At 37.4% G+C, this 27,017-nt stretch overlaps 1 protein-coding gene across 4 annotated transcripts; it reads right to left on the bottom strand.

The window, feature by feature from the left end:
- Nucleotides 1-1,973: 1,973 nt before the first annotated feature.
- Nucleotides 1,974-24,025, bottom strand: EEIG2 (EEIG family member 2). 4 transcript variants are annotated; one of them, XM_065742773.1, is made up of 11 exons: nt 23,984-24,025; nt 12,908-13,028; nt 12,294-12,323; nt 11,820-11,936; nt 10,599-10,645; nt 6,828-6,934; nt 5,780-5,875; nt 5,034-5,214; nt 4,818-4,945; nt 4,349-4,418; nt 1,974-3,616 (listed from the first exon to the last, which is right to left on the bottom strand). In XM_065742773.1, coding segments are annotated over exons 1-11 (993 nt in total). In that variant the 5' UTR covers nt 23,986-24,025; the 3' UTR covers nt 1,974-3,522. The 4 variants fall into 4 exon arrangements, with proteins under 4 accessions (XP_065598845.1, XP_065598836.1, XP_065598827.1 ...); XM_065742764.1 differs by lacking the exon at nt 23,984-24,025 and adding an exon at nt 22,139-22,383 and having other exon boundaries at nt 1,974-3,621; XM_065742755.1 differs by lacking the exon at nt 23,984-24,025 and adding an exon at nt 22,139-22,383.
- Between the last annotated feature and the right edge of the window lie 2,992 nt (nt 24,026-27,017).

Raw genomic sequence — 27,017 nt, 5'->3', positions numbered from 1 at the left:
AGAAACAAAACAAACGAAGGTCCTAGTTCAGCGAGCCTGAAGGAGTTACTGTCCCTCTCCCCAGACATTTTCAAACAGATAGCAGAGCTAATAATTTTTTGATCTGTTCAAGTCCTGTCACAGGCTTGTAAGGTGTAAGGCTCTTTTCATGCTTGTTACCATTAATGAGGTTTGGATCATTGTGCTGGATTATGTGTAATCGTGGTTAGTTGTTGCTACTTTCCTGTTATGTTTTTTTTTCTTCTGTTTAAATTGAACAGAAGAACGAACTGAAATGACAGAAAAATTCTCATTACTTCCTAATATACAAAACAGACACATTTTATGCAGCACTGTAAGCCAACAGTTTGCATGGAACTTTGCTGAAATCAATTGCACTGACACTAGTATATACTTAAATGAAGGTACTGGGGGAACATCAGTAGATCAGAAGAGAAGACAATGATAAAAATCACCCAACGTAGTTGTGTTTACCAAGTGTACATACTATCTTTCCAACCACAACTAAAATTAGTCATACAGCTCTGAATGTGGGCAAAACTTTCTTTGCTAACATGCTTATAGATTTCCATTCACTTAAAAAAAAAAATAATAATAATGTAGCTTTATGGTCAATTTTTAACAAGAAAGGAACGTCATGAAATCTTAGCAGAAATGTTAAAAATGTATTAGGAATGTTTGAATGTGTCTTTCCCCTACTTGCTGGAAGGTCCTGCTGTGTGGTCATACAGGGAATTCAGTCTACTGATCTATTGCTGACTCATGTACTTGTTCAGAAGGTAGGATGAGTAGAGCAGGCAAGAGTGAGCAGTTGGGAGTGGAGTGAAATGAAAATTAATTACTAGCAAGAATTAGAGAAAATCGTGTTTCTCCCATGCTCACCTTTCCCTCTGCTGTTTGCCCATATCAGAAGGTCCACAAAATGCACCTATGTGTTCAGTGATAGCGTTCATAGTTCTGGTATTACTTTTTTTTTGTTCTTTAGAAGTAAAGGAAAATTGTTTCCCATAACACAATAATGATTTTGCCTTGATATCACAGGCAACAGTGGTGTACAGCCTTATTTTAATTGACAAGATATTTTCCTTCCAATTTTTTTTTTAAGAATCATGTCTAAATGATACATTTTCTTTGCCACACGAGTTTATTGTGTGTATGAGACATTTGCTTTCAATACAGTTAGAAAACATATCCCAAACAGTTCATATCAGGAGCGTCCAATATTCTTACAACATAGTTTACAAAAAATACATATTTAAGTATTAAGGCTATGTTCCATTTAAAATATGCACAATTACAGAATTACTTGATAAAGAATTGTAGCTTGAAGTATGAACAATAAAATGCAACAACACAGCTTTATTTTAAGCTAAATTTCCATGTAAAACTTTTCTCCAATTTAAAAAAAAAAATCTGCTCAGACAAGAAAATTATTAGTTTCTGGTACACAAATAGCTAATCTGTGACTGTTAGCTATGGTTTTTAACATGGGTTAGAGATCTGGGCTATGGAAATTCCCCTTTAGAATTACATAGGTAGCTGTACAGTGTTTTTATGTTTCTTCTAGCTATGCCTATTTTTCCTAGTAAACCTAAGTAAACTAACATCAAACTAATACTGGTTTTACTAGATTTGTCAAAAAAAAAGTGTAGCGGTGTTTAGCAGTACTGAGAGCAACATAATGCAGTTTTCATGCATCTTCTGCCTTGCAGTAGGTTATGGAGTTTTTTTTGTTAAAAGTAGGAAACTATCAGGCTCTGAGAGATAGTATACTAGCAGCTAGATATTATCTGATTATCCATTTCTCCAATGAAATTTAAGGTAATACCACACTTAACAGCAGCTAAAATATAATATTTGCATTAATTCTTTTTACCAATTAAAATGTTTAGATTATAGTTTACTGTAATCTAATGGAAAGGAAAAAGGTGGAAATGGTAGGAAAAAGGTGTTCAAGTACCATAATGGAGAAATGACTCATTCATTGTATTCTGTAACACTGCTCAAGCTTCAAACTCTGAAACTTCCTTAAAAACACAAGTGAGTTTAGTGACTACTACATATTCATGGAAAATGAAGTCTGATGTCTCCTAATTAAACTGATTAAATAAGGCCTACTTACACTTCAATAAAAGAATGTCAAACTTCAGTTTGAGAAGAATTTAAAGCATTCAGAGCTTCCTAAAATGACCACTCTATTTGAATTCTTTAAGTCTTACTGATTAATAATATAGTCAGTTGTAACAAAATACAGGTCACCTACAGTTTGCAATTAAAAATACAGCAGATCCAAACACAAATCAGAAATGTCATTTTAAGTATGTCATTAGAAATATGGATTCCTTCATAGTTCTCAATGAAAATGTTAAGAATTTACTTGCTTCATTCATCTTTCTCATCTGGCAGGCAAATCACTATTTGTGCAAATTTAAATACAGTACATTTTCCTTAATGTAACAGTGGACAGACAATGAAGGAATAAATCCTCAAGATAAAAATGCAAATCTGTTGCACAGTATTTCTTTTTCAGAGTGTAGAATAAGTCTACAATAAAGTGCTTATCTTAATAAGTTATATTGGTAGTAGTTTAGATGTTTACCTAGTTCTAGAGCTTAAATTGCTTAGTAAATATTATCTCTGTACCTTCCCTACCCCTCAAGGCACCTTCAAAACTAGCTAAGTGCTAACTGGGGAGGGCTAAGCTACAATAAAAAGTTGAAAGTGGTAGTAAACACTGATGAGGTTTGTAAATTGTACCATCCCACTGAATCTCTAGGTTTGTGCACAGAAGCAGGTTTCTGAGCTCCATCCTTAGCAATCCTAAGGGAAACAACCAGGTTTCTTAATAACGTGTTACTGTGCTTTGGTGTTTTGATGTATCCTACTTATTTTGTCGCTTGTACATTGTATCTGATGCATGTAAGCAGCTAGATGTCAATTACAGTTAACACAACCTATTACTGGCTGGTTCACATCTACTGAGTCTTTTTTAATGCATGTAAATTCTACCTCCACTCTTCAATTTTAAAATGAAATTATGCTTGGAACTTTTAAGAGAAGGTTTTGGCTGTTTAGAACAGTTCTGAGAAGCCATAACTTTCATGTGATACTAACTTTGACTTGGTAGAAGAAGGTGGCTTCTCTAAGGCTTTAATGCCGAGTAGGATCAAACTGAGTCCGATTCATTTCTTTGGGCTCATTTACGATTTCTTGGAAGTTTCTTTAAAAAAGAAGCTGCAGGGCACATAGCCACATGTGACCTCCTATGTAAAACACTGAAATAGGACCCACTTAATCATGCTTCTGAACATTTATGGAACAACTTAAGTAATGCACTTAACATCAGGTAGAGCTTATAAAAACAGTCCAAGTACTTGCACAATGTTTAGACATCTAGACATTGCCTTTATGTCATAGTAGATGAAGCTCAGTGAGCTAGAGGCATTCCATTACTTCTTCAAAAACAAGTTCACATAAAGTTCATCTTGGCTTTCACAACTCTTGCAATCGAGGAAATGTGAATCAGAACATTGCTGCCAGAGTTCCATGTTTTCCTCTTCTGGTCAAGTTGTTCTGGCCTAGCGTTTTATCACCACCTGCTCGTATGCTCCAGAGCCTACTCTGAAAATGTTTGGAAGACGTTTAGATCAATTCCAGTTAGAATAGAATTTACAGCATCACAGATAGATAACAACGTACTCTGCAGAAACAAACAAAACCAAACAGCTTGTACTGAAACAGCTAAGCCTGACAGGCAGAAAACGCACCCCTGTTACCATGCTAAGAAGTAACTTAGAGTTTAAGGGACCTGCAAGATGTTATTGGTAGACCTCTCTATACTTCCTTGAATTCTATCTTTTGGATATACGCAGCTAATTGTTTCTCTATATATTTACACATAAATAGGTAAAATTCTTAAGTACTAGGCCTCTTAAGATGGAAAAAAAACATCTTAGTCTTTTCTTCCTGTTGAACTGTAAATGCACAGTATAGACCTTTGGCACCCTATCTCCCCCACGCAGTGGGTAGTTTTACATAGTAAACTGCAGTGCCTGGTAACTGAATTAGAACAGATTTCTGTATACTACAGCAGCATGTTGTGTAACCATATGTTATCCTATTTAGAAATCATTGTGCCCAGTTTGCAAATAAACCAGTAAATTATCTTCTAAGCATCAACATTTCTTGCTTTTATGAAATATCTTTGTCTTACAACTTTCAGCGCATTATCAGTGCTCTCTGGAAGTACTTACTGAAATTACTGAAGTAACGTGTATGCAGAATGACTGCTGTGTAAGATGCATTTCTGTTTAGCATGACCCACGGATTAGTCATTCAGGCTACATACCTGTTAGGTAGGTGATGGCTTCCAAAAGAAGTGCTTCCACCAGGACCCACAAATAATCTTAAACCTTCTTCTAGAAAGCGAGAGTATAAACATGTCAGCTTCCTTTCTAAAACTTAACTTGTTTAAGATTTACCAGTTCTGTAACTGATGCTTTCGGATGAAAATGTTTTAAGTAAAGAATCAAATTTCCCAGGTTATTGGTTGGAAGAACTAACTTCTCTATACATTTTCCCCTGTTCTTATCTTTGTCTTTTTTAGGATTAAGAAGTAATTAAGAAGTAATTATCTGGGAAAGTTACTAGAGCTATACAACTCTAGTTGCACTGGAAAGAGTCTCTCCCATTTCTGAATGACAAGATGAAGTTGGTGATACAGTAATCCATATATATAACAGGGACTATGAAAAGAGTATTCTTTAGGCCTGTAATGTGCTTCAACTTTCCCTAAGCTTCCTTATTTATCTCCATACCTTCTGCACTTGAGTCTAAACTGAAGTCTTGACTTTGGAGTATTTTTTCAACTATATCGTCAGCATCAACTCTGGTGGCATCAACCCTCTTCAGCTGTGACTCCACTGAGTCTTGCTTTACAGGACGTCTGCAAAGATAATTACATTTAGAGATCTTACATGAGATGCAGTAGACTCTTTTGGTTCTGCTAGATAAGGCTTTCAAATTGAGCATACCTGCACAGTTTTTCTGATGACGCATCTCTACTAGGTGTATCGGTGTTGGTTTCTTTGGGCTCAGTCTCTTCACAGGGTTCTAGAATACTTCCAATTCCTGTTGAGGTGCTACCCACTGAGGTGTTTCTCCTGTGGCAGAGTTCTGACAGACTGGCTGACCTAGAGTGACACGTGCTGTATCCTGTTGGGAAAGCACAGTAGAGCTAGTGAGGTATGTTGTTAGTTGTAATCTTTTACCATCCTGAAAGCAGAATTTGTGTTTTGTCCCCTTGAAAAGAGATCTCAAAAGTTTTGCAGATATATGCATACCCAGCTAGGCAGTTCATTTCAGTTTTTGTATCCTAGTGCATGCTGTTTCCTTTTTTCTTCTTTTAATATTTCTGATTTCCTAACCATTACTTGGTGTCATTACTTCCCTTATCTTTTAGAAGTAAGGCAGTCTCCATTCAGAACTATTTGGTTTTATACATGCAAAATGTAAAAGTCTCTTGGGTATGTTAATTGGAGTTACAAAGCTCAGGGAAAAAAATACTTCACATCTGAACAGATAATGCATTATGCTTATAAAAACAGAAAATGTACCTGCCTCACGAACTTCACACCTGCAACTCCTAGGAAAAGGCTTCAAGTCCATGCAATTTTTTTTTAAGGAAAAAATTATACTTATTTTCTACAGTGTCCAATTATGGAAGTTATTACAAAGCAACATTTCATAAACAATTCATAAAGAATTACTTAATGGCTACCTGACAGTTTTGACTGCTGACTTGCATAGCTTGATGTTCTGGAATGTCCACATGCTCCAATTTCATCAGGGACTGAGGCACTCTTTGATGAAGCATCTGCAAAACATGCTAGTCAGGTAACACTGCTAAAGGCAGCTTTATTGTTACACTGCCTATAACCTTGATTAGACTCAAATGTCAGGTTTCCTAGAGGGACTAGGAATTTGATGGTGTCTTTTTATGAACCCCTTCAAAGATCCAACTGCTGCAAAAATACTGTCGTGTTAAAGAATATGTATTCCCTTTAAATATATATATATTAATATGATATATATGTATGTATAATCTAATATGGTTCTCCTCCCAAAAAATTGAGAGTAGCATTGAGTTAATAAGTTTTGTAAGTGTAGTTTTAGATTTGTCTACACTGTGGGCACTTAGAGAGATTACCTTGCTTCTCATAATAGCGTGCGAGGTGCTTTGTGGTAGAAATTACATATAACAGGTGTGGTTAAGACAAATTGAACAGTTTTAGGGTAAAAATAAATAAGAGCCTGAAGCTTATTAAAAAAAATCAACCTATAAAAAGTATTTTCATAGTAACTATGTTTTCTTATTGTTTACATACCTGGATTGTTTCAGAATAACTATATCACAATTTTACAAAACACTCAGAACTTTCACATTCAAAATTTAGGTATATGCACATCTCTAGTACCGTGATTCATAAATTGAAGATCAAGGGCCAGATTAAATACTCTGTTGAAATATAAACCCAAGGCAAATCAAGATATGTGTCTCACAGAAAATGGAAGATGTTAAATGTTAAAAAGGAAGCCTATCAAACCTATTTCCTTTCTGTCTTTCCATTAAGCAAACTGTTAAATATGAAAGAGAGATTCTGCTGCTGTTATTTAAGAAAGGATGTCTCTGCAAATAAATTTTAAAAGGTCCATTTGAGAGCCACTGGACAACATCCCTTTAAGGTTTAAAGCATTTCATAGGTATGTTCCTGAAGCTCTGAAGCCAGGTATAAAAGAATTAAGAAATTAAGAACATAATTTTATACCTGCTATACCCAGATGTACTACTCTCAAGTCTTCTCTGCCTTTTCTGTCTTCATGCAGAGATTCTGATTCTCCAGCAATTGCTATAGACATTCCTGTGGAAGGAGGCCTGTAAGAAAAAAGTGGTTAGAATTTGCTGTACTTTTGCTATGATTCCTCTAAATTGATCAGCACAGATATATATATATTTTCAAGTAGGCATAATTCTTGCTGTGCTTCATGCTAGTCATCTTGTAACCTTTTGCTGGGAACATCCTGTCTAGCTGCCGTTCAAAAAGAAAAGGAAAAAAATGGTTTAGCTGCTGTGCTTCAGGACATTTTAAAGCATCCATCTGCTCAGTCCTTCAGACTTCTGGGGATCCTTGGAAAGGCTTATCTTTTTTGTTGACCCATTGAGTGAAAAGAAAACTACCACATAACTACAGTTTGTCTACTTTGCACTGCAGTATACTTCTGGCTTTGTTTCATTTCTGTTGCAGTACACAAGGAGATTCTAGGCCGGTAGCCCTCACCCTCATAGCAGAGGGGCTTCTGTTGCCGTCCCCATGTATTTCCATGTATCTACCTCTGGCAAATTAAAAAAAAAAAAGCATCATGCACCACATAAATTAAATCTGGTGAAATAAGCTTAAGTGTTCATTTCAGTGTATACCAAAACTTAAAAGATACTTTATTAAAAAGAATAAACCTCTTAGTGTTAGAAAATGACAGTTAATTTGCTCTTGCAAGCAGTTAAGTACAACTAAAGTACATTTCAAGATATCGCCTGCATGTTTTGTAATGCTTTGTTATTTTGACCTTAGGAACACACTCTTGCTCTGCTTACAAATGAACATTTGTGAACAGTTTTGTTTTAGTCACTGTCTTTGTGTATGGTAATGCCCCCTGTCATGTTAAGTTTGAAAGTAAGATGGAAAGGCAGAAAAAGCACTTCTGGACATGAAATGCACTATATGTCTTAAACGTGCAACATACAAAGGCTGCTCTGAAAGTAATGCCTTCTATTCTATTATGTCGGCCCATGATGTCACAGGCAGATGTTGGTGGTATGGCAGCAGAGGTTGAACCTTCCCACCAATATTCCATTACGTTTTGTTGCTGCGTGACAGATGGCAGCAGAGAAGCAGTCTGACAGAATGGCATCTGACATGGAAGCGTATATCAAGCAAAGGTGTGTCACTGTATTCCTCCATGCAGAAAAAATAACACCCACTGACATTAACTAATACTGGCTGAATCTTTAAGGAGACCAAAGAGTGGATGTGAGCACAGTGAGACAGTAGGTGGTGTGTTTGAGCAGAGCCAACAGCGAACTGAAAGACAAGCCATGTTCTGGATGGCTGTACAGATTTTTATGAGTGCAACATGCAGGCTCTTGTTCACTGCTCTTAAAAATGCATAGCTAATGGCGGTGAAGGTATTTGAAAGCAGTGTTTTCTAATTGAAAATTTACTACAATAGTGTTAGTGTGTTTTCTTAATCTGTTGTCATTTTCAAGTAAATAAAGAGGAGGCATTACTTTTAGAGCAACCTACATACTTTTAGAAGCAAGAATTGAATATGTTCAGAGATATTAGACCAGATCAGATGTGAAGCTTTCTTGTCTTCTTCATAAAATATGGAGTTGATTTTATATTGTGCAACTGTTTTAAGTGATCATTTTTTTCTTCAACAAAGAACATCAGGATTAGATAAATTTTGGTTCTGTTTGTGTTGAAAGTTTATGTTCTGGGAAATGGTATATCATCAGTTTGGAAGAAAATGCCAAGTTTGAATAATTTCAGCTATAGAGTTTTTACTAAGGAGTCAAAAAACTATGTAGTGAACTAAGTTCAGCTACTTGGCTACCAGAACAGAAATACACTGTTTAAATACTATAGATGTTGAATAGTTAATCGGTTGAGAAATTGTTTATCAGTAGCAGTGAGATATTTTAATAGGTCTGACTCAAAGAAATGAAGAAGCACTCAATAACCAGGGAAATAGAAAAACTTTGCTCAATTGAAGAGATTCAGATAGTCCCATCTTACTGTTTGTTCTCTAAGCACAGGATGGGATTTCACACTGTTTTATTCTCCTTTTTGTAAGGTTGGATGAAGAGAAGAGAAAGGACTTTTAAGTGATGCAAAGAGTTCCTACAGTGAACCACCTGAGCTAATGGTGTGCAGGCTCCATTCTCAGATCCCCTCAGAAACAACGGTAAGGATACTTCCACAGCAGTAATACTACAGAAGACAGTTCTTATCTGTTCTAATTACACAAGAACTTTCCTCAGAACAGCTAAAACCTACTAGTTACAACACTCTTCCACCTTAGATTGAGTTAAGAGTTCAGTGCTGCATTTCCTGGAGCTACAGCTTCATCTAACTTCTTTAAACAAAGGTGTGTTTTTTTATTTTATTTTTTTGTCTTAAAGGAAGATTTTAGCATTTATTTATTACTACAAAATAAACCTGTATGAAATCATTATCCCGATCTTGGATTATAGAGAGGGACACTGACTGCCTACATTAATTTGATGGAACATGAGTCTGAATTCAGTAGTAACAGTAGTTTGAACAAAAACTAATTCCTATTGATGTAAAGTTGTTTTAGAGCAGAGTTTGTAAGTAAGCACTAGCTGTGGCTTTGGGAGATATTTTTAATCCAGGTTTTCAAAGTTAAATGAAATTTGAGAACCTACAGAGAAAGATGAGACTGATGTAACAAGTATGAAGCTAGCGAGTTTTTCTACATTGTTTTCCTTTTCATTAAGCTGATTTTTTTCTTTTCATGTTATATAATACTTAAAAGTGGATTAGATTGTTTTTGGTAGGACTCAGAAGAGGACAAGCATTGTCTCAAAACATAGGGGTGTATAGCTTTGCATGCTATTTCTGTCAGCAGCAAACAGCAGGTGCTGAAAGAGTAAAGGCACACAGAATAATATCATCTCCTGAATATTACTCCAACAGCTCAGCTGTAGCTTTTATGTTTTATACCTAATAGCTCACAAAAGTATTTCATTCAGGAATTTTCTTTCAGGAGCTTAGTCTTATTATTCACAACACATAGTAGGAAGGAGCTCCACAGCTTGACTGCATACTGTCGGAAGAAATGTGTCCTCTTGTTTTCATTTCATCTCCTGCTAGTTTCAGTATTGTAATGTAGTAATCAATGAAATGAACAGAAGAAAAAAAATCAAGTTAAACTAGGACTTAAGGAATTAAATTTATTGTGAACAAATAATTTTATCAACCCCTCCCTCAGATATCTTCTGGCAAGTAGAATATGACTTTTTTTAAAAACCGATACAGAAAAAATTACTATCTCCTGTCATATAAAATTAGAAATATCTTTTCTAACTAAAAATATTCAAGTGCTTTCTCTTTCTCTTTAACTAAGTCTTATCACACTTAAAATTTTTTATTTGCAAGCAAAAGCTGCAACAGCATATTTTTCAAACATCAGTCAGATCTATGTTTATATAGGACTGCTGTATGAACAGCTTCCCTTAAGTGCTTCTTTACTTTCTTTTTCTATACTCATTGCAGATGCATAGGCTGGTATATTTGCTTGAAAATGTACCAAGTATTTAACAGCAAGGAGAATTGTGGTAATACCAGTGCTGTTTTTTCACTGTTAGCTATTATTCTGCTACCATCCCATTTTTTTAAAAGTGTTGTCAGATTGAAGGTATTCACATATGCAAAGCAGCAGTGTAGTTTTGAATGTGTACTGAGCCACTTAAACTTGAATAAAACATTATCCAACACAGATTTTTATAAGCTTACATTTTAAAACATGGGTCTCCAGACATTAGCTGCATGTTGATCAACACCTAGACATGAAGAAAACAGAACATGCTGTAAGAAAGACAGATCTGTTGTATGTGGTCATATCACTAAGTTTTACTTGCCAGAAATCTTACATTTAAGGAAAATAACATCAGATATGCAAATGAATGTTTATGCAAAAAAAGCACATGCATATGTATATGTATTGTATACATATTGCAAATAAACACGGCAAAGCAGCTTTTGAAAAAACGGAATTACATTTAAAAGATTCTGTAAAGGACAGGAAGATAAAGAAGAATCTTAAAATCATTAGTAGTTCAGAGAGAATTCCTGTCTCATCGTTTTTCCCTTGAAACCAGAAGATTCACGAGCAAACAGAATTTTGTTTAAAACAGTGGATGCTGAAATATGTTGTTTGCTAACAGTGTTTAGCAAACTGCCAGCATGCTAGAACTGTCTGTGCAAACATCAGACATAAAGTAAAACCACAGAAGGTAAATAATACCATTGGACAGCAATACACTGAGAAGGCTTACTGGCTGGGTCAAAGCCATCAATTAAAAGTTGCTGAGTATATTGAAGTCACCAGAAAGTGCATGCATAAATGGTATATCCAATAATACAAATTAATTCTAGTGTCAGAACAATTTCATTATTTTTAATTTATCTGCAACCTTCTGTAATGAATTTTAAGCAGCTTACTTTTCATTCTCCCTAAACTAACAGGGAAGAATAGCAGGTTGAATTTCTTTCAGCAATTCTTGGCTGTTGTTATATTCCATACTACCAAACAGAAAAGGTTATGTTCCAGGATTGAAGCTGACTTACATATAAATAAGACGATTAAAAGTCACTTGTAGGAGACCTGCACAGGAAGTTGCCCAGTGTTAGAGATCTAATTCCTCCAGTCATATGAATGTATTTGCTTTTTCCATTGTACTTCACTATTCCATTTTTCTGTTGCTGTTAGAGTAGGAATATTACTTGAAAGGTTTTGTGTTTTTTTTATATATTTACAGCTATCTAGTTGTATATCCAAGAGTAGGAGCATTTCTATTGTTGACTATATGGATTTTAATGATACCTTCATGTTTTCACTTCAGCTTTTCCCTCTAGGAAGATGTTTAACACGTGTACTTTAAAATTTCATTAAATGCTTAAGCATACCACATGTTTTCTGCTTTGTTAGTTTAAGTATGAAAGGAGAAAAATTACTTTGAGAATGGAGTTGTCTTGTCTTGTATTTTTGGTATCGTAACCTTCTAGTAAACACCGACGAGTGGTATTTCCTGATCCAGCAAACTCTGATAGATTTAGATCTGCAAAGCCCAGCTGTTAAAGAGAAAATGAAGTTAGTATGCATATTACTAAATGAAGGCAATTACTACATGCACAGTACAGACTGCCACTCAACAGTAGTTTCTCTCGAGTAAGATGATCTCCATTAAAGGGAGGGGCACAAGACAAAATGTAGGAAAGTTAAGCATCAAATTCTACATCTTCATTTCCTTATTAAAGTCTCAAAATAGAAAAGGAGAGTTGAATACACTGATCAAGAGTTCAGATAACTGTTAATGTAATATATCTAAGGAAACTGTAGGTATTTCAGTACTATTCTGGAATTACATGGCATAAATTGACAAGAAATAAGAGACAATCCATAGGTTGAATTAGATAAATCTCATTTACCTTTGCATATGCCTTTCCTCCTTTTAACTCCTAGGAACAGGGAAAAAAAAAAAAAAGAAACAAGACACTAATAATTATGCAAGTCACCCACTAAAAATACTGACATAAGAAAAGCAAGTAGTAATCTTAGATTTTAAATATCTCACCACACATTTACTAGACTGTAATGTGGTCATGTATTAATAATGTCCTCAAAGCCTGCCAGCATCTTGGTGCTGTGAAGAGTGCCTGATGACAGACCAGCCTTTGCCTTCTGTAAGGCCTTCTGTGTCTAGCCCCAAGTCTGGGAAGTGCTTCATACTAAATTCTCACATTTGGCACAGTTCAAGGCTTCTAAGTTTACTGGTGCTTGCTAGAAGGATCCATCAAGGGCTACCTATATAGAGGCTAATGAGCAATTACTCTGGTGCCCTGCTGGAATAACTGGAATGTTTAATGACTGATTTTCATAACTTAGTCAAGATAAAGTAATAAATTACCATGCAAGTCTTAATTAGAAAAATAACATTACATAGCTGCAGCTAAAATTTATTACATTTATCAGCTTCTTCAAAATGCAGTCAAAACAAGTGAAGGAAGAATGGGGCAAGAATCAGGGAAGAAACGCTGCTTACCTTCCGCACAGACACTCTGCAGACACAAGTATCCAGAATCCCTGTTGTGGCACTGGCACTGATTTTACACATAAATATGAATTTTTTCTTCCAGCGGACACAGTTTGCCTGCACCACCTCCCTGCAGATAGGAAAGATTTGTTCAATAACAATTGTGAATGCATTCAGGACCATAAAGTGCAAATAGGACAGCTTAAGAACAAATACTGGTTCTGTTTGTGAAGGTATTTAAAGACAATGTTTGTTTCTCAGTAACAGGAACACTCAGTGATCTCTCTTCTAGTCCCACATTTCTGAACTCAGAATTTGGAACTGCAGAGCATCTATGATAACTTCTATCACTCCAGTCACTCAAATCTTCACATATTAAAGCAATATTTCCCCCTTTTCCTTCTCTTCAGTTTTTCTAATGGATATATTCCTGTTCTATATGAACTTCCTACAGCACCTTATTATTGGATGAACTAGCCTGACATCTTTAGCACAGGTAGAACTCTGTGGTTATGCAGAAGCTGCAGTTAGAGTTTATCACCTATGGAGAAGTGATGAATCACAAGGCTCAAACTTGCTGTGCTGGTGAGACTGCCAGCGACAGTGCTTATGTGTGCAATGACTTACTAAGGTTGGAATAAACTAGCCTGCCTGAAATGAGTCAGTTTAATTACTGCAACAGACTTAACGGATTCTGATGATACAACACTGAGTCACATTCAAGCATGTGACCTAAGAGGAAAAGGCTCTGTACACACCACAATCTACCTTTTATCCATTACGATTTCTATCGTAAACTTTCCTGTGCTTTAAAAACAAAACAACAACATAACTGCCAGTGTATGAGTTATTTAAATCCAGAAGAGAATCAAAATTTAAAAAAAAAGCAAATTACAAATAGCTACATACTGTACTGGAAACAGGCTTAAGCCGAGGAGCTAAGTAAAATAAAATCTTTAAAGCGACACTGGATAACTGCTGACCTCCATTACACGTAGAAGGCTTTAATAGCTACTGTAGTATTTAGATGACAGTTGCTTATCTCTCAGATAGAGAAAATAACTAACGTCCACTGTCAAGCACAACACTGCAAGTGCGTGGGTATCTGGTGTCTGCACACTTGTATACTGCATATGCTGTAAGATAAATAATTAATATCTGCTTGGTAAATGTAACTGTCTCTTTAAAACCTTAGAAGGATCTTAAATTTATTTCAACATACTACTAATATATATTTATCATTGGTCAAGTAAAAAAAAAACAGTACAAAAGCACTATTCTTTGGGTTACAGGCAACATCTCTTCAGATGTTTCTCAATCTAGTCACTTCTTGGGTGAGAATTTGTTCAGGCAAACAGCATTGTAAGTGTTAAACAGGATGATTACACTTAAAGTTACCTTACAAACAAGAAAGTAAAAGTTACTGTGAAAATGCCTCAATTATAGATATTGATGCTAAAATTCTTGTAAAAATCAGACAAAACCAAGAACACCCCCCAAAAGTGTAATCGCTTTCTTTTATAGGTACAGTGTTTTAAAAAGCAAAATAATTGAAACATTCATATACAATCTGCAGAAAGAGGGAAAGAAAAATAAAACTACTGAACTGTTCTTTTTATTTCATGATATAGAAAAGAAAAACCAAAAAAGTATAACATTTTAACGAAGGTAATTTTTGTGTAAAGAAAATCACCAACAGTTTATTCCCCCAAGTTAAATGTTCAGAATTTTACTATTTAAGCATCTGACATTCTTAGTTCATGTGCAGAACCTTTAGAAAATCAAGTTATATTGATTGGTTGCTATGGAAATGAACTCAGATAACTTCTTGGCAACTGTGCCTCTGTTATGGGGCACACTGGAGAAAGCTTTCCGTTATGAGTCAGTTTCCTATGAGCCTCATAGTCACTTTACCACATGCAAAGCAGAAACAGTTGTTTTATGAATCAAAATGCATCTTGGTTACTAAGATACAGTCAAATATGTACTAGTTATAGTGCTTCCATACAATGCAAAAGCAAACACTATTAGTAAGATCTAGCCAAGGATAATGCAAAATAGGTGGATATTTTAAGATAGGCTATACTTTGGAAATGTCATGGTTTTATGATTTCTGTTATATTACTGATATTCAACATCATAGCATCATGTAGTGTGTTGGGAGTTGATGTGACAGGAATCAATTAAAGTTCACCATCAATTGAACAAATTGTGTTTTTTTTTAGAAGTACAATTTGAACTGACTAAATTTCAATTTGACTTGCTGTCAACAAGTCCCTTCCTTTATCTATTTTATGCACTGTACACAACTGCCTTTTAGAATGATGGAATAAAAGTCTTGCTTTTCTCTTCTGATCCACAAAAGAGAAAAAAAAATCAATATGGAAAACAACATACAAGAAGCAACAAACCCTAACTCAATTGGTTTCTCATTCTAATTTATTCCCATATGGATGGGACATGTGAATAATGGCTTGTTTCATCTAATGGCCACTAATGCAAAAATAAATTACTTCTAAAGACCTTAAGCATCCTGTGAAAAATTCCTTTTTCCTAAATGGAGAAGATGAATCAGGAGAGGCTCAGAAAGAAGAAATCAAGACTCCTTAAAGGCAAAAATTTAGGTGCTTATTTTAATTATTCTAGACAGACAATTAGAACGTTTAGCCATATGCAGACAATCATGTTAAAAAAATGGCTTTTCTATCACAATTGCTTTGTAATTAGGAAGAAGGAAACAAAAAATTGGGAGTATTTGTTTACAACTTCAATGTGCATTTAAGCTTTATTTTAGACAAATTTTATATCAGTATTTTAAAAAATACTTTTGGAATCAATTAGGTAGATAGTTTTCTTTATATTAAGGAAAAGAATGATTATTTAGACATTTTACACCTTTTGTACAAAACATGAGTTACCTAAAACCTCCTATAAGTACTCTGAAAAAATAGTTTTTTTTTCAGGTAAATGGGATTACTATTACTATTTTTAAAGCTGGTGATTTTATTCAAGAGTCTTCTGAGGACTTTCAAGAATTTTAGACACTGGGCTTTGACAGTCTGAAGTAGAATGTATAAAATGCCACTAGATGAGTTATCTTGGAGTGGGAGCAGCATTTTCAGTATTATCTAAATTTTGCTTACTTCTTTCAGGGGAAAATCCTTTATGCTAGATGAAGGCTGGCTGCAGCTCTCCACGCCTCAGGTCCAACCAGTAACGATGCTGAAGATGCGTTCTAGGTAATCACACCAACACACCACATACATACACAGCCAGCCACACAGATCACACAGAGATACAGAGAGCACCATCAGCTTCATTTACACGTTGACCCAACAACCTGTGGATGCCCCATCCTTGAAGGTGTTCAAGACTAGCTTGGATGTGGCCTTGGGCAGCCTGATCTGGTGGTCGGCAACCCTGCTTGTGGCAGGGGGTTGGAACTAGGAGATCTTTGAGGTCCCTTGCAGCTTAAACCAGCCCTTGGTTCTGTCCCCTTCTCTGGCTGAACAGTCTGACTCCAGTTGCTGGCACACAGCCTCCCATCACACACACGTCATACAGTGCCTATCACCCAAGAAAAAGGAATTACAAAAAAGTTTAATATGAAGATAGAATGGAATGCACTGATAAGAACAAGGCACAGCTAGATAAGCACACAAGAACACTACTGAGTGGCCCTTTTTGTCCCATTACCTATTTTATCTCTATTTTTCTCATTCTGATTCTTCTAACCTAAATTCACCTCTTCTCCCACCTTTGATTCGTCCCCCAAACCTCACCTAATAACTTACATCCAATTACATATGCACCAATTCTGACCTTTAAAGAAATAGAATTTTTTGCTCATTTGTAGCTCAATATAATGTCTCAAAAAAAGCCATCTATACTAATTGTAAGCTATTAAATAATCAGAATACTAAATATAGTCTTCTTCTTAAGTTAGAGCTGAGAGCAGCATGTCTGAAGAATGTTATGTATAAGCTTATTACAACAGCATTTCATCTGTTTCTTGTATTCAAAGACAGTTGACTTCAACATTGTTTCATCCATGCCTGAGTCATATAAAATGCATTCTTTCCAACAAAAATATTTTTTCCTAAGCATTCCAAAAACACAAACAAAACCAGTCATTTAAAAACAGAACTTCAGTGTTTCCTTCATTTTTTCACAAATTTCAGCACCATGCAAAACAGCAAACAGCTCTGCAGGAAGAGCTCCCCTTGTCTGCAATGCACTATGCAGCAGTTAGTATATGCAACATTAATACAGGAATCATTTTGTGTTTCATATTTTTACTCATAATAACTAGGTTAAATCTAACTAGTCATACTTGTGTCAGGTATTCCGTATAAAATATGTACAAACTGACTGTAATATGGAAATAGAGCTTCTCTGGGCTGTATTTTACCTAGGAAGAATTGCTGCTTACAAGCAAACGTAGAGACCTGAACAGGAATTAGTATAGTAGAGGGTAAACTGTATTAATAAGACTGTAGCCAGCAGTTTAAAAGAAGTTACTGTTCCCTCTGTTGAACATTTGTGAGGCTCTGTCTATAGGACTGAGTTCTGTTTTGGGTCTTCCCAGTAAAAGACACTGAAAAACTGAAGCAAGACCAGAGAGTAGGTGATGAGGGTCTGGAGTTGCAGACAATAGGGATGGACCAGGAAGAGAAGCTGGGAAAGCTTGATTTTTACTGTCTGAAGAAGAGATGGAAAACAATTCAATTGCTGTCTTCAGCCGTCTCTATTAAATTAGGAAGAAGACAGACACAGACCTTTCTCAACAGAGACCAGAGAAAGTGTAAGAGACAGGAACAGTGGTGAAGCACAGGGGCAGGTTGCTTACCAAAACTGAACTCCATTATTTAACAGATGCTTCTCACATGTCTATTTCCAGGAACTTTTTCCTGAGAAATTAGCTGTTGCTGGATCTCTTACCAGTACTTACAGTAAGAAGTCTCACAATCATGAGCCGTTTTAATCAGTTACGTTTCATGCGAAATGCAATCTATACAAACATTTTCTTACCCGCTACTGGGATTTAATGATTGTTTTTTCCTACCACTAACTTGTCTCACAGCTTTTGAAAATGTATTTTATTCTAGTTTCTCCATTGGCAAATCAGGTTGCAGATGAAAAACTGCTAGAAATAGCACAACCCATTACTAAGTCCAAAGACTATGCATGGGATTCGTATGTTGTGCGGGAAGATGAAAGTGAGAGGGACAGCAACCCCATGTGACAGGTATGCCATTTTAACAAGTCTGTTTGTTTAGAAAACTGTTTAAGCTGTGTTACTATCAGGAGAAATTTTCCCTTTCAGAAGCAATAGCGACAGGAAGAGAAACAATGATTAGAAAGCAATTTAAAGAGCCTACTGGGGCAGAAAATGTGCTTGCCACAGTCATACAAAGCAAATGTAGTTATAGTCAGCTGAGTATGAGGCAGCCAAGCATCACTAGAAATAAGAAATACTTATGATCTGGAAGATATCAGATTTTTTCAGAGGAAAATTACCTTTCTACCTAGTGTATCAGAAATAAAAATTCATACAAGGAATGCAGGAGCTCTGCAACTACCTCTCAGAACTCAAACGCTCATCATATATGAACTTCTCTGGAACCTTCAGGAGAAGAAAACATTTTGATTTAAAAAAAAATTTCAGCTCCCCCTTTATTAAGGGGGATCACCCATTTTTCTTGAATGTCACACAGATACATATAATAATCAACTTAGCACTGATTGTTTTGGATGTATCACAAAAGAACAGGAGAACCATAAGCAGCTTAAAATAACAAGAATCAGAACTCTGAAGTAGGGGAATTTGCCCAAACTGAAGACTACAAGCGTAAGAACACAGAAATATTTCACTGCTTTTGTATACCACGGGGTGGTAGTAGGGAAATTCCAACTAAAAATTGAACTACCAGGTTTACAACTACTGTAGCCTCTGTCTGTACAGTAGAATGCTGTAAGCACCCTCTTAAGATCCAACACTTTAGAAAACTCATTTGATTATTTCATATCCAGTCTTGTCTTTTGCTGTTGGTTTAACAGCTCAGCCTATATAAGCAGTGATCTACCCTTGGGGCCTATCAATTATTTCTTCAGTCTGTTTACAGTGAGGTCAGTCACAGACAGCCCGTGCTTCCAGTGTCTTTGTCTGCATTGTACTAGGAGTAAAAAATACACAATGTTCACTGAAGCCTATACCTTACAATACTAGTCTTTCCTATTCAAAAAATTCATAGGTGTAATTTCTGCCCTGGGACAATATGGCATATACCATGGAAGAACAATCTGCATACACAATGTTTTACAAACAGCATCCAAATACATGGTATTTGGGAATCTGCAGAAGTATGCAGTTTTGGAGAGAGATATCCATGACCACTGGCCAAGGGAAAAGTAAAAATGTATACAGATACCTTTCTACATATGAAGCCAGGTCTAAGAAAGTTTTCTCAGTAAGACTGGGGTCTGCTGGCATAACTTGGCATGTACACAGTGGATCTGCTAAGCATCCACCCTCTGTTGTGAAATCTCAAAAGATACTGTAAAGATCCAGAAGTCATACCAGAAAGTAAGTTCAGAGATGGAAAGGAATTGTACTGCATGGCTGACTGGCCGCACAAAACAAAAACCTAATTCCACTTTACAACTTCTCTTAAGGTTTTCCATGTTGTAGAGTGAAAGCCTGTAATGCATTTATCCTCCTCAGATTTCTAGCGTCCTGTTCTCCTACATAATTTCCCTCAAGTTTAAACACTGCTACTACTTGCCTATTCAATGTTGTTTGATCAGAATGCTTCAAATTTCTGGATTATTTGAAAACACTGAGTGTTACAATACCAAATGCTTAATTGTCTGATTAAAGTACAGTTTTATCTTCTCTTATAGTAAATATTCACAGATACACATGGGCTACTTTCAAATGAATGTTTTCAAACTGGAGCTGTAAAATTAATGTACAAAATTACGTGTGAACAATTAAGATGTTTTGCTATTTTGCAAAACAAGTTTTTATATCCTGGGCTATATATGCTCTTTTTGTCTGATCATAGATTTTTAATGCACTTCAAGCACCTATCTATATCAACCAGAAGAGCTTTTGTGCTTAGAAAAGAATCTCATTAATACAGACTGTGTTTTTGCAACATTTCTTACACAATGGTAAAGATTTAGGGACTGAAAAATAATTTTAAGTAGCGTGAAATCATCTGTCTTCTTTCTGTCCCACTTCAACATTCAGGGAGTTGATACTGCTTGCAGGACCAGGGCTTCAATCATTCATTCAGCAACATCCAGAGCTCGGTCAGACTGCCTGAACCTACTGCCATAACTCACTACATACAGGCCTTAATCACACTGCTGCTAACCTTATCGTGGCATTTCTTCCTACTAATGTTACCCTAGTTTATAGCCTGTTGATACTGCTGCTTTTAAAGTTTTATTTGATGGTAGGTTTTTATTGTTTGTTTTTAAATCAAGCACAATGGACCATAGGTTTCTATCAGTACAAATTTGATTATACAGTCTTTTAGGTAAGTTTGTATATTATGTTCTGAAACGCGGTCTAGTTCTTCAAGCTTTTCTGAACACATCAAAAATGACTACTTCCAGAAAATGACCACCAGCAAATAGAAAATGATGGCTGTTTTAAAAAGAAATTTCTAACTGTCGAGCCTTGAAATGCTGCCACTCTTGTTAATTTAATTTCTCCCTTACTTACTGGGGCCTTTGCTGAATCACCACTATGAAAATCCATGTTTATTCTTAAGCTGAGAGCAAAGGCACTCCCTAAATTGGCATTGAAGGATCACTGCAGAGGAATTCTGTACCTTTCACTGAGCATGTATCAGGCTTTTCAGGCCAGCATGAACACTTGCACACACTGGGATTTTGATGCACTGACAGGTTTCACTGCTGCTCTTGTTTTTAAACTGTACCCCGGGAAAAAATAAGACAGAAGAATTGCAAAGCTTGAGTCCAGTGCAGTATTTCACTACAGCTTCCAGCTTCATCATGCTTCCACTGACATTTCCTGCAGACACATTCTGCCTCACCTCCTTCACGTTACTCATATCTGCTCACCTGGCATCTGCTTTCAAACAAACTATTGAGGAGATGCATTGGTCCATGAAAATGACTTCAAGGCAGTAAGGACTGTGTCAGAAAAAGTACATCAGGGCCTGAATTTGTGATGATTATCCATCTATTACTTACGATGACGTTGCTTGAAAGAGGAATATAATGAGAAGAACACTGGTGAACTGAATACCCTTCAACCATACAGAAGAAAACAATGTCTAACTACTCATGCTAGTATATTGTTATTATTAAATAAGTTTTTAGGTCAAAGTTCCATTTCTGTTTTCTTTATTCTCTGATTTGTTTCACTTACAGAATTAAAAGCGTATATTTCTGTAAGCTCTACAACAGCAGTGTACATTTTAATAAGAAAATAACTGAGTAATCATAGATTTGTTAATAATTTGTCTCCTTCCATAAGTCCAGGAGACATTTATCAGTTAATCTTTTTTTGTAACAGCATTAGGGTAATATAATAAGCCTCACAACAGGAGTAACTGTGATGGGATGGCCATCCCCTGCCCCCACAGTCCCACGGGGGACCTGCGGCTCACAGCACACACGATTTGCCCGTGTCCACTCCTGCTGGGCACTGCCTTAGTGCTGCTTCACGGTGCAGCACCCGGGCAGGTGACAGCTCTACCGCTGGGGCACAACACAGAAAGAAGAAGGACACCTGTCTATACTGCCTGTTTCACTGCAGCGTTAAGCAGAAACGCTGGAGCACGTGATCCGAACACACGCAGGAAAGAAGACAGCACTTCTCCACGAACTTGTTTATGTTAACCCTCCCTTCCCGTATCGATGTATCTGTACAAGGACAGGCAGGGAGCCTGTACCAAACTGCTCCGACTTCAAACCCGGCGGCAGGAATTCCTTCTCCTTTCACCTGCACCGTCAGCTCAAGACATCATGGCCCAAGCTGCTCGAGGACTCATCGCACCTTTTCACCCGCGTTTAAGAGCCTCAGCGTTTCCTTTTGAAGCGTTACGACTTCCAGCAGCGAGCGCACGACGACTCCGCGAGTGCTGTATCCCACAGCCGCTGCTGCCGGCAGCGCGGACATCAGGGGACACCCATCGCACAGAGGCCGGCCCGCCCGCAGCCCCCGGCCCGCACCGCCCCGCAGCCGGGGACGGCACCTACCGGGAGGACTCCCCGCTGAAGCTGCCGCCGTCCAGCAGCCGCACCTTGCAGAAGAGGATGCCGTTAACAAAAGGCACGGAGGAGAGCTCGTCCAGCTCCAGCTCCACGCGGAACTTGAACTTCTTCTTCTTAATCATCATGAAAGCCATGGGCCGGGAGCCTCCCGGGGGCCGCCCCCACGCGCGCTCAGAGCCGTACGGCAGCTCCGCTCCGCCGCCCCGCTCCGCACCCATGCCCGGAGCGACGGCAGCGCGGACGGGACGGGGAGCAGCTCCGCGCCGGTCCCGGCTCGAGGCGCGGTTCAGCCCCCGGCCCCGCCCCGCAGCGCTTACATGGCAGCCGGCGCCTCCCCGCCGCACCCCCCCCCGCCCGTAGCCGCTCCGCGGGCGCCGCGCTGGCAGCGGTCGGGGCGCGGCTCTTCACGCCGCCTCCCCAGAGCCGGGCTGGGGCTGGGCCCCGTTAAGGCGCGGCTCTCTGCTGACGTTAAACGTGCGGAATGAGGGATTTTCAAAAACAGCCTGCAGACGTTGACATTTAAACTCCAAACTGAGTTTCTGCCTGTTGGAACTCACAGTGGCAGGGTCTATACAGCAGTTCAGCTCCCAGTCCTTAACGCTTCACGCACTGGCTCCAGTTCTGATACAAGGAATAGATATCCATAACCTTGCAGGGAAGGAGAGGTCGTACTTGTGTGCTTACATGCAGTAACGGTGCAGTGACACGATCCCACCAGCACCTATGGGGCAGATCCTGCGTAAGGAACAGTTCAGCACCAGCACTTGGTCTCCGGCGAACAGCCACCCGCCCATCCATGGAGTTACACAAAGCAAGCCGTGAGCAGCACCTACCGGCCCCTCTCTTCACCGAGCATCGCTTATCAGCGCCTCAACACTTGTGTCTGCCCACAGCCATACCCTTGTTCTTACAGAGAAGAAACTCACAAGACTGGGTGCAATATGGTGCTGAGTACCCGAAGCCTTCAGAAAATTCATTAAAATATCTGCTGCTCATTCAGGAAAAACACTGGGAAATAACTTCTAAAGAAAAACACACCAAATGAATGCAGATATCACAAACTACATGCACAACTAAGCAGGTATAACACAATCCTAGAAGAAAGTAAAGAGAAGAAAGGAAGTAGAAAAAAAAACTCCTGTTTCTGTCTTGCAGTGCCCAGGGTGTAATGACTAAATACATACTTCCAATTAAAAACTAAGGGGAGTTCTGTCTGACTATCATTAGTTTCTGTTCCTAACAGAGATTCCCTAGAACACTCACATGTCCAGCAATTGCTATGAAGACACCTTCTGGAAGATACCTGCTCATGGCCCTACATGAGATCTCCCCCTTGGAAAAGCAGCTCCATCACTCACCCTAATTGACTATTTTTTCTTTAATAGAGTAGGGCAATCTAAAATACACTAAGGCAGCTCCCTGCATCCTGGATTTCTCAGCTCTTTTCAGTAAAATGGATACTTCCAGCATCTAGCAGGAGCAAACAATGCTATTTGCTGCATCTGTTTGCCATCAAGCAAGTTAAAGTTGTCCTTACTTAAACAAATAAACAAACCAACATTCCTTTATTTAAAAAAAAGTTTCTCATTCATGAAAAAGATCTCACAGCTATTTAGAAAATTATTAAGAATATTTAGAGATTTTGAGAGCTAAAAACATTAATACTCAGAAGGACTAAAAAGCACAAAGCTAAGTACCAGACAGATAACCTAGGGCTGTTTGAAAAAGACAAATACAGCTATTGCACCATACTTAAAAAAAAAAAAAAAAAAAAAAAAAGACAAACACCACTTAATTTTCCTTAGAAGAGATGAGAAATAAGCTAGTAACATTCACAAGTCATTTCAAGGTCCCAGACCTTGAAACATGCAGACCCTTACACAACTGAATGCCCCCATAAAGCTGTGTGAGTTAATATGTGGGGTCAGGGCCCTAAGCAGCCCCACCCACACCCAGCCAGGGACCTATATAAGCTCAGCCCCAAGGCCACTGTTTTTGTGCTAGCTCTGGGGGGGGAGGAGTTTTGTATGATTTTAGTTATACTATAGTTTAATTTCTATGTTATGTTGGACTTCAAATAGGGTTGGTATAGCTTGATCTTAGATCTGTTGTTAGAGATACAACTGCTAAGTTACTGTTAGATACAACTGCAATTGGTTTGTCTAGATGTGATTTCCGTTTTGCTTTGTTGTTGGAAGTGCCTGTTCTCCTTTCTCAGGTACTGTAGTACAGGTCTCAGCCTTACTAGCTCTGTTCTTATACTCAGTTCTTTTCCTGTAAGGGAAGTGCTTACTTTAGGACAGAAAAGAACGCCTGAGTTATTTGTTGTTAAAATAAGGAAGTAGTAATGTAATTACCTCAGCAGATTTTAATTCAGATACAACAGCCTTTACCTCTTACCTTTGTCCTCTGCATTCAAGGGTTTTATATATATCTGGAAAATAGGAACTTCAAGTCTTGAGTGTAACCTTTTTGATGAAAGTCAGAGGCATGGATTTCTCTATATTTATAGAATCTTTAATCAAAAGGTGCTCAAAATAGCAGAGGACTTCCTTGAAAAAGGCTAAACACTGAGTAATACAGCAGTCTGCATTGTCATTGATGTACAGCTTCTGCAAGCTTAAAGCACAGAATTTTATTGTAGGAGAGCTTCACACGCTTTTAAGTAAATTAGATGTTTTTAAAGTAGATATGAAACAAAGGTTCAGGAAAATCCATGTCTTCAAAACATCATAGTTACATTTAGACAGAATGGGTAATTCAAAAGCTGTCTTTCACCTGAACAGTGTAGGACTTGACTCACAAAATGACAGGAAAAGAAAGAGATGTCTTCTATGGACAAGTGATTGACTGTAGGTAAAAGAAGTGTTTGGGGGCTTTTAAAATACTCCAAAGCACTAGTGTGTGTCTTTGTTGAAGATGGGGGTGGTACTAATGTAACCTATGTTGATCCATTTAATTAACTTGGATTTAAGCTGTAGCAGAGTCAGTAGTCACCAAACAAAATCCTTCAGCTGTGACTTTTCCTTTTAATTGCCTTGGCATCTTGTAATTTATCCTGTGTGTATCCTGAAGATTACTTGTTCAGGTGACATGAATTTGTTGGTTGTTCTTAACGGACATTTTTTAATGGTGTAGCAAAACTGGATATGATTTCATTAAAAATTATACACTGTCACAGCAGTCCACAGCATTAAGCCAGAAATGGCTTTTGGCTCATACAGGAGACAATCTATATAATTTTAGGAGTGTTATCAAGTGTGTTGTTTTTTTTCTTTTTTTTCCACAGATAGAGCTATGGTATCTCAAGCAAACACTGAATCATACAGTTCAGCTGAGCTGTCTTTCAGTCTATCAATAAATTATATTAAGTCTGCTTCTAACTTCTTAGGCTTTATGATATTTATAGTACTTCCTCTAAATGGGTGGTATTGATGTGATTTAAACATTGATGTATTAGTATGAATTAGTGTGCATTAATGCATACTAATTAAAAGCTCTTCTTTTACTGGGTTAAACTTACGTATTTTTGATGTTCTGATACTATTCAGTGTTGATATCAGTAAAAGAAAAATACAGATATCACAGTTTTTTGTTTTAATCCTGTTTCAGATGTGTATATTAGGTAAGGATACTTCTTGACTCCCAGCTATCCTCTGTGGCTCTGCAGTTCCTTCAAGGGAGGAAAACATTTCCAAGCTCCTTTTTAACAAAGAATTTTGCAAATAATGCAGCTCTCAAGCCTGTCACATAAGGCCATCTGTACGAGACATAATGTTTGTAGTGCTATCTTCATAATAGCAGAGTTATTCTCTGGTTCCCAGAGATGTAAATTAAACAGAGGTCTGGAAATGCATTCATGGTTGCAGTATTGGATGTCATACAGCAGATCAGTTAGGCCTCCCTAGTCTGCAATCTTTCGGTAAGGACAATGGCTTCCTCACAGACACAGCTAACAGTTTATCTATCAATGTATGCAGAATGTCAGAGACCTTGACCTACTTTTCTTCTTCCTATCAGCTAGTCATATTAAAGAAACACTACTTAAACTTTTTGCACAGACCTGCACTACTTCATTCTTGGGGAAACAGATGCAAATGAAAAATTAATTTCTTGTTGCTTCACATCTTAATGAGGTGGATGAATTAAATACTTCTTAAATCTTCTGTCATCTTTTCAAGTCAAAGCAGAATCTGTAAGTATAAGTTCTATAAGCAGAGCTGTACCTCTGTGTTGTGGCTCGTTTTCTCACACAACTTGTAATAGCATTATGCCTGACAAAGATTATAATTGTCCCTGATACACTTATGAAAGTCAAATCTGCTAAAACTAGCTTTTCTTCCTTGTCATTTCAGGAAGAACAATTGCATATTTTCTTCTTTTACTTTTGGGCTATTGACACTTTTCACAAATGCAAATGATAGCTACAAAGTTCAGAGAAGAAACAATGTCCCACAGAAGTTCTCAGTTTTTGATTATTTATTTATGCTGCTTCCTACTTAATCATCCCCATCAGGTATTACTGCACTTCAGATTAATTATAACAGATAATCAATCTACTCATACAAATTTCCACTGAAGAACTATTTCTAAAAGATGGTAAATATTTTGTTTATATGTGTACACACATGCATCTCTGTGTATGTGATTAAAAAGCGATTACCAAAAGGCAGTGTTTGTTATTATGCTGCTAGGAAAATGCTGCCACTCATTGCCTGCAAATTCCTGACAGTGCCTCTGTATTGTCTCATTGGTTTTGTAGAAGTGATTACCTGATGCTGATATGAATGGCATTAGCTTACAATGTAGAGTAAGACTGAGGCCAAGTTAAGTGCATGTTCCGTGTATTCAGTGTTAAGTTTTG

The sequence above is a fragment of the Cyrtonyx montezumae genome, unplaced genomic scaffold, assembly GCF_038088225.1.
Source record: "Cyrtonyx montezumae isolate F1298 unplaced genomic scaffold, pur_monq_1.0 scaffold_1, whole genome shotgun sequence".
NCBI lineage: Eukaryota > Metazoa > Chordata > Aves > Galliformes > Odontophoridae > Cyrtonyx > Cyrtonyx montezumae.
This window is presented reverse-complemented; position numbering and strand designations above follow the sequence as displayed.

Excerpts from the sequence above, each read along its gene's own strand:
- EEIG2 (XM_065742755.1), bottom strand. The coding sequence starts at position 22,371 with ATGGGTGCGGAGCGGGGCGGCGGAGCGGAGCTGCCGTACGGCTCTGAG. Across the intron at positions 13,029-22,138 it reads TTCAGCGGGGAGTCCTCCCG|GGAGGTGGTGCAGGCAAACT; the intron begins GTAGGTGCCGTC and ends TCCTATCTGCAG. Across the intron at positions 6,935-10,598 it reads GGAGACCCATGTTTTAAAAT|GCCTCCTTCCACAGGAATGT; the intron begins GTAAGCTTATAA and ends TTTTTCTTACAG.